Raw genomic sequence first — 8713 nt, 5'->3', positions numbered from 1 at the left:
GGGTAATATGTACATTTTAACAACATTAGTTCTTCCAATCTTGAGTAAAAATATCTTTCCATTTATTTGTTTCATTGGTTTATCATACAGTTTCCAGTGTATAGGTCTTTCACCTTTTTGGTAAAATTTATACTTCGGTACTTTATTCTTTTGGATATAATTGTAAATGAAATTGTTTCTCAATGTCTCTGTAGTTATCAGTATATAAAAATCTGACAAATTTTTGTATATTGATTTTGTACCTTACAACTGTACTGATATTTTCTAGCATTTTTTTGAAGTAGTCTTTGGAGTTTTATATCTATACATGCATGTTGTCTGCAAATAGTGATAGTTTTAGTTCTTCCTTTCCAATTGGGACGTCTATTTTTACGTATATAATTACTCTGGTTAGAACTTTCAATACAGTGTTGGATGAAAGTGGTGAGAGTGGGCATCCTTGTCTTGTTCCTGATCTTAGAGGAAAAGCTTTAAGTTTTTCACCATTGACTTTGATATTAGCTATGGGTTTCTGTTATTAGCTTTTTATTTCATGTATCTCATATGCCCTTATTATGTACAGTTATGTTCCTTCTATACCCAGTTTGTTGAGAGTTTTTATAAATAGATGTTGAATTTTCTTAAATGGTTTTTCTGTATCCATTGAGATGATCATGATTTTTATCTTTCATTTAGTTAATGTGGTGCATCACATTGATTGATTGATTGATTGATTGGTGGATTTTTAACCATCCTTGTATTCCTGGAGTAAATCCCACTTGATCATGTGGTATGATCCTTTTAAAGCATTTCTCTCTTTAGGTCTGTTAATATTTGCTTTATGCATTTAACTGTTTTTATGATGGGTGCATAAATATTTACAAATGGTATATCTTCTTGTTGGATTGTCACCTTAACATTATGCAATGCACATCTTTATCTTTTATTATAGTCTTTGTCTCAATGCCTATTTTTTTCTGATATAGGTATAGCTATCCTAGCTTTTGATTTTCATTAGATAGAATATCTTTTTCCATTCCTTCACTTTCAGTGTGTGTATGACCTTACATTAAAGTAAGTCTCCTTAGGCAGCTGATAGATGCGCCTGTTTTTTTTTTTTTAAATCCATTTTGCTAGTCTGTCTTTTAATTAGAAAATTTAGTCCATTTATATTTATATCCTCCAAATCACTGATTTTCCTCCTTCTGTTCACTTAGTTTTCTGTTAAACCCCTGTAGTGTATTTTTCAGTTCAGCTATTGCATTCTTCAGCTTTGTAACTTATTTTTGGTATTCTTTTATATTTTATTTCTCTTTTTGAAGTTCTCACTGCGTTTATCCATTCTTCTCCCAAGTTTGGTGAACATCTTAATGACCGTCACTTTGAACTCTTTATCAGGTAAATTACTTATATCCATTTTATTAAGGTTTTTTTCCTGAGGTCTTATTTTGTTTTTCATTTGGAACATATCCCCCAGTTTCCTCATTTTCTTGACTCTCTGTATTTGTTTTGATTTTTTAGTAAAACAGCTATCTCCTTCAGGTCTAAAAGAGGGGATTGTATAGGGGATGAGACTTACTTTAACCTCTGCCTTAGCTTTTCATTGTCACTCAAACCTTTGTGATGGTCTAAGCAGCTTGATTTAGGTTTGAAAGGTCCTAATCGTTGAGAGTGTGTTAAGACCCGTGAGTGTTATGGAGGGAGAGATCCAGTCAGCACCTAGTTTCAGGGTCATTGAAAGTTAGTCCCTGAGGCAGCAGGTTTTAAGTTATGCAAATATATACAGTTCTGTGGAACCACAGTTGTAAATTCTGCTGGCCACCAGACTAGGCAATCTGGAGTTGCCCCCTTCATAACATTTGCAAAAATTGGAGTTCTAGACAAGTTTCTTTTTGTAAGGTATCAGTGAGTTAAAGAAAGGCCAATGGATATGTACTCCAAGAGCGTTTCTGTGGCCTCTTGATGGTAAACCTGAAGCCTGCCCCTCAAGCTGAAGATCTTGGACAGTGGACCCTTTTCCACAGGAAAACTGGGGATTGTCTGTTGTCTATGCAGTGATTGGGGAGTGGTAGCCTGCCAAGAACTGTCTTTCTAATTGTTTCAGACCTGTGGGGCCCAGAAATGTAATCCCTCAGCTACTAGAACCGGGTACTCAATGTGTGGGCTGTATAAGCTTGCCAGCTTTGGCAGGGGCATGGGAATCATGACGGCAAGGGCACTTGTCTGTTGGCTTTGTTGGGACTGCGGGGTTGATATGAGGGCAGAGTGTGACCACCAGCATTAGCAAGTCAGAGGGAGAGTGCAAAAATGGTGCCTTCCATCACCTCCATCCCTGCAGAGAGTCCCAACAGGCTCCTGAGCCTTTGGCAGATGCTTTAAGGTTAGCAAATGAATATCCTTCACATATGGATAGGTGCATTTCAAACTATTGCTTTTGCAATGGGTCCCAGGGTGAGTGAGTCTGTGTGCAAGCTCTTTGAGAATGGAATCTCTGTTCCCTACAGCCTTATGGTTCTCCTGGATTAAGCCATATTGGTTTTCAAAGCCAGATATTTTGGAGGTTCATCTTTCCTGTGTAGATCCAAAGGACTAGAGTATGTGATGAGAGGCACAAACTCCTTGTGCTTCAGTGAGCAGCTTCATATTTGTGAGATCTCTTCAAATTATGGGTTGCCATACTAAGGGTGAGGATTTTGTTAAGACTGAGTCTCTGACTTTCCTAGTCATCTTGACATGGCCTTTTCTTTTCTTTTTTGAGACAGTGCATGCACATGCGTGAAAGAATGGGGAAGGACCAGAGGGAAAGGGAGAAAGAATATTAAGCCAGTCAGTGTGGAGCCTGATGTGGGGCTTCATCTCATGACTCTGGATCATGACCTGAGCTGAAATCAAGAGCTGGTTGCTCCCGACTGAGCCACCTAGTTGTCCCCTAATGTGACCTTTTCATCCTTTGTTATGGAGGAGCTGTTCAGCTAGTTTTTAGGTCTTTTTTCAGAGGGAACTGTTCCATATGTAGCTGTAGATTTGTTGTGTCTGTGGGACGGGGTGAGTTCAGGATCTTCCTGTGCTGCCCTCTTGAACCTCATCCAACAGATTTTTAAAGGAGTGTATTTCAAATTTCTATATGAGTAATGAATTAGAAATTGGCTTTGAGTTCAACTTGGTTGGCAGCTATTATTTGGTACATAGATCCCATGAGAGAGTAGAATGCATTTATATAATAGCTACTCTGAATTCTACATAGCACTACATGGTCATATTAAAGATAATTCTTAGGCTTTCCACCCATATCAAAAAATTTCTGAGGGTTTATTTTCACATTTATGATGTAAGGCTGGAGCCTTACAGCACTACTGTGGAGAATGCAGAATTCAGGATAAAGTGGATGTGTTTTTGATCCTAACCAAGGGGATTTATTACTGGAAATACCAACAGGATCTCATTGTACCAAGGTTTCATTTATAATAGAGTCCCATGGCATGGATCCTGTGGATAGTATTACAAGATAGTTCCAGGTCTCTAGGATAAAGAAAAGCAATTACATATAAAAGAAAAGCAATTTCTTTTAAGTGGGGTGTTTGATTATACATAGTAATGTCTTAGGAAAGTTGATTGAGTTAAGATATCCTGAGCACTGTACTTGATAAATATTTGTTACACATTAACAACTTTGAGGTGTTTCAGGCCATATAGTACATTCAAAATTCTGTTTCTGAGAGAGCCAAGAGGGTGGTATTATAAGGCTTCCCAATTATTTTCTATGCTGCAATCTCAAAAGGTTAGCCTTTTAATTCAAAAACATATAACATTCACTCACTATTCATGACACAGCTATTGTTCATGAATCTGGTTATTATTCATTTATATTTCATTTTATTTTTAGCCTTTAATACCTCTTGTTTTCATTCACTGGTGTGTAAAGTGCTATTTTATTTTATAGTACCTGACCCTATGTCATTCATTCAATATGGGATAATCCTGAAATTCTTTGAGCCTGATTTTCTTCATTTGAAATATAATATAATAATAGTAATAATAATAGTTATTAGTCTAGTTTTAATAATAGTTTTATTCTCAAAATAGAATGAATTACAATTAAAAACAATTACCTAGCACATAGTAGATGCTATTTTGTTGTAGAATCTATTACCTTTATAGGTTATTTTCACGCTTTTATAAAATTCAGTTATGTTCTCTTTCAAATTTACTTTTTTGAGATTGATGAATCCCATTTCATCATAAGAAAAATTTTACACATTCTCGATTTTAGCTACCTTTTCTTTTACCTTCTTTGACCTCTATATTGTCTTTCTTCAGGGATGGCATTGGAATTGTACCCGAGTTTAGATTTTTAATCAACTCTTATAATCAGCTTCTTCTAATTTTTTTTTTCATCCCAAAGGGAAAGTGAATTCTGGTAGAAATTAGAGGTAATGAAGAATTGCTCATTCATCATTTAACTGCTTCTCTTGCCATGTAAGATTTGGAGTGGGAAAGGAACAGTGTCTGTCATGGTTCATGGTTGTACCTTAATCATCAGCATTAGTCTATCCTGCATTGTGACAGATAAGCAAAAAGAGGTGAGAAATTGTTACTCTATTAATCTTTACATAATACCATTTTTTCTCCATGCCACTTTCATGCCCACATGTCCTTGAGAGTTTCCTATGGACTGCAGCAGGGTTTTCAAGAATTTCCACCCAAGTGGCAAATGAGAAGGGACTGAAAAGTCTTGAGGGCAAAAGATTTAACTATCCTCCTCAAATCTTATTTTGTATTTCTAAAATTCAACCTATCGGAGGTGAGCGGAGCCAGGGTCCAGAGCAGAGGCCGAAGACTGCTGGGCTGCCCCGCAGGATTATCAAGGAAACCCAGCGTTCGCTGGCAGAACCAGTTCCTGGCATTAAAGCAGAACCAGATGAGAGCAACGCCCGTTATTTTCATGTGGTCATTGCTGGCCCCCAGGATTCCCCCTTTGAGGGAGGGACCTTTAAACTGGAACTATTCCTTCCAGAAGAATGCCCGATGGCAGCCCCTAAAGTACGTTTCATGACCAAAATTTATCATCCTAATGTAGACAAGTTGGGAAGAGTATGTTTAGATATTTTGAAAGATAAGTGGTCCCCAGCACTGCAGATCCGCACAGTTCTGCTATCGATCCAGGCTTTAAGTGCTCCCAACCCAGATGATCCGTTAGCAAATGATGTAGCGGAGCAGTGGAAGACCAACGACGCCCAAGCCATAGAAACAGCTAGAGCATGGACTAGGCTATATGCCATGAATAATATTTAAAATCGATCTGATCATCAAGTGTGCATCACTTCTCCTGTTCTGCCAAGACTTCTTCCTTTTTTGTTTGCATTTAATGGACACAGTCTTAGAAATATTACAGAATAAAAGCTCAGACACTTTCAGTCCTTTGGTGATTAAATGCACATTAGCAAATCTATGTCTTGTCCTGATTCACTGCTGTAAAGCATGAGCAGAGGCAAGAAGTACCATCTGGATTGTGAAGCGTTTAAAAGCAGTGGCCCCTCTCTGCTTTTATTCTTTTCCCCCATCATGGCTTAAGTATAAAGCACTGTGAATGAAGGTAGTTGTCAGGGTTAGCTGCAGGGGTGTGGGTGGTTTTTTTAATTATTATTTTTGAGGGGGAGAGGTAGTTTTATTTTAATTTTATGGGTTCCTTTCCCCCTTTTTATGGTGATCTAATTGCATCGGTTAAAAGCAGCTAACCAGTTCTTTAGAATATGCTCTCTAGCCAAGTCTAACTTTATTTAGATGCTGTAGATGGACAAGCTTGATTGTTTGAACCAAAATGGGAACATTATACAAACATCACAGCCCTCACTAATAACATTGTGACTTTGCTGTCAAGTGTAGAATCCTTCCTTCAAGAAAAAGCTTGTGATCATTTTGTATGGCTTGTCTGGAAACTTCTGTAAATCTTATGTTTTAGTAAAATATTTTTGTTATTCTAAAAAAAATAAAAATAAAAAAATAAAATTCAACCTGTCATTCTTTTCTACATACTGTTTATATTTGAATATTTAAATACTTTAAAATACTTCCTGATTAAATAGCCTGACATTTCATTCCAAACCTTGAAGAAATTTTGATGTCTAGAAGGTGTGCCATACTAGTCCTATGCATCCAAGCATCCCTGGCACCACCATATTTTCCTGGAGATATGAGTACCCTGGCTTGAGAAGTCAGATCAAGTTCAGACTCTTGTATTGGAATTTCATGATACTCTGCAATCCATCCTTAACTCTCTTCGACAGTCTATCTTTCATAAATTCCCCATACAAATGTGATATTACAGCAACACCGTTGAACTTATTCTCACACAGACTCATTTCTCGTGCTTTCCCATCTTTGTTTACAACTTACTTCCTTATCAATAACTTCTTCCCTGCTTTCCTCTCTGCCTATAAGAAGTTGATTAATGTTTAATATCAATTTCATACTCATCTTTTCTTTAAATACTTTTAAACTTGAAACAGTCTTTTCCATGACTGATTTCTTATAATTTACCAATAAGTTGCACTATGGTTTTTAAATACTTCTTATTTGTTTTGAACAAAATTCTGTTCCATATCCTGCTCCTTCTTTCAAAGCTTTGTGTTTAGCAGTGACGAAGACTTTCCTTTTGACCAAATTTTAGTCTGGCTCCTTGGAGCCCACTTGTCAGCTAGGTCTCACTCTCGGTCTCATCCATCTTTAGCCTACCTAGTCTAGTGGTAGCAATAATTCTGCTAAGTCAGTTTATTCAGAATCTGCTAATCCTTGATATCTGATCATCGTGGCCTGTCCTCAGCAAGAAACCTGTGAAGTGGGTTTGGCAAGAATTCCTCTACATTTAATGTCTTCTCTTCATATTTTTCATTCATTGGCTCCCTCACTCTGTTTGTTGACTATATAAATCCCAGCTGTCTTTGTGGTATTGAGTTGAGCCCCAGTCTCTTTCCCCTCTTGTGGTTGTCTTGACATCTATCACACTAGTTCCCAATAAAGTCTTCCTTACCATTTTAAAGGGTTCAAATCTTTTTTTTTTTTTTTTTTAAATAACAGGAAGTGCTAATCAAGTTAACCTACATCCTGGACTATAAGGTATGGTATAACATAATTCAACCAGTCAATATTTTTTAACTGCAGTTTTCTTAACAGAGTTATATGGGCATGAGCCCTAAGCTCCTTAGGACCATTTCCTGCTATCACCAGATGAAGAAGCTGACATCAGACAATGAATATCATACAGACAGAAACAGAATCCAAGTTTAGTTGCTTTTAAGTCCTTCTTTATAGTCATCCTTAAAATCAGCTCTCCTGGTGCCCTTCCTAGTTGTGAAAGCAAATAATTTCTCTTCCTTCTTTCCTTCCTTTCATTGCCTTTCTTTCTTTTTTCTTTCTTTCCTTCTCTCTTCTTTTTTTCTTTCTTCTTTCTTTCTTTTGCTTGAGTACATTCAATGAGATTTCAGATTCTTAAAGCTAAACTGTCCTGACTGATATATTTACTCATACAGTACTTTTCACCTATTCTATTACTAATTTGTAATCTTAATTTCTCAATTATACTATGTATAATTATACCTTGTATAACTCCACAAAACATAGGCTTTTAATATTTACTGACTTTTCTCATTTTTTATGTTCTTGAAAAGTCAAGAATTACAATTTGTCAATTTTTAGAAGTTCTATGTTCTAAATAGTAAATTATTATTTAATAAAATGTATAAAATAAATGAATTCATTATTTAAAACATAGAACATATGGATTAATATGAAGGTAAACTTGTCTATAATTTCAATATGCAGAGGTGTGACCCATGAATAATCAATATATATCCATCTGTCATTTCCCATGGGATCATAATATAAATATTACTTTGTTTTATTTTCATTTTATTTTTTTCTCAACAATATATTGTGAACCTCATTCCATGACTTAATAGCATCATTTTATCATATAAAGACACTGGAGTTTAATATACTAAAAATATATTTTAAAATCTCCTATTTTAAGGCATCTAGATTACTTCCAAAGATTCCCTATGTTTAACATAAACAAACCAAAAATGGCTCAGATTTTTAAGTATACTTTTTTACATGTTTCTCACATGCTTCACCATTTCCTGAGGAGATATATACATTTAAAAAAACTTTTGGTGCCTATTGCCAAAGTATCTTTCAGAAATATGGTATAAATATGTATCATAAAGTAGTGAATTAACAGCCTTAATTTTTTTTCTCAAATTGTATCTAAAAATTCTAGCTTTGTTGTTTTTAGCTTATAGTGCATTGTGTATGGGGGTAAAGTTTTTTTTATTTATTTAACTTTTTCTTTGTTCAATTCTTATCCTTATTTACAAAATTTTATTGATCTCAATTTTCTATTGTGATTGCTGTCTTTTCTTACTGATGCATTAGAACTATTAACATATTAAGGAGGTTAGAATTTATCACTGATGATGGTTACAATCATTATAACCATCTTTTTCTTTTATACATTAAGAAATTTTGTTCAGTTTTTTTGTTTGCATTTTAATTTTTGGTAAGATATTTAGAAAAGCAGTCCATTTTTGATACTTCACTCTTTTATTCCTGTTAAGGCTGGCCTGTTTGTATATTTTGGGTCTATGTATTTAGAACTTTGGATTATATATATACATATATGTATTTAAATAACTCTACTCTTTAAAAATTATGATCTGAGCACATTTTGAATTTTATA

The 8713-nt window shown here is 35.2% G+C and overlaps 1 protein-coding gene across 1 annotated transcript; it reads left to right on the top strand.

Moving 5' to 3' along the window:
* Positions 1-4608: 4608 nt before the first annotated feature.
* LOC112928967 (ubiquitin-conjugating enzyme E2 N-like) lies at positions 4609-5377 on the top strand. The gene has a single exon (XM_026010868.2). It carries the CDS (start codon positions 4609-4611, stop codon positions 5269-5271), a length of 663 nt encoding a protein of 220 aa, XP_025866653.2. The 3' UTR covers positions 5272-5377.
* Positions 5378-8713: the final 3336 nt, after the last annotated feature.

Source organism: Vulpes vulpes, chromosome 7, assembly GCF_048418805.1.
Source record: "Vulpes vulpes isolate BD-2025 chromosome 7, VulVul3, whole genome shotgun sequence".
Classification (NCBI taxonomy): Eukaryota; Metazoa; Chordata; class Mammalia; order Carnivora; family Canidae; genus Vulpes; species Vulpes vulpes.
The sequence above is the reverse complement of the archived record's forward strand: the minus strand, read 5'-3'. Positions and strand labels throughout refer to the sequence as shown.

Coding starts and splice junctions, on each gene's coding strand:
- LOC112928967 (XM_026010868.2), top strand. CDS start 4,609: ATGCCACTTTCATGCCCACATGTCCTTGAGAGTTTCCTATGGACTGCA.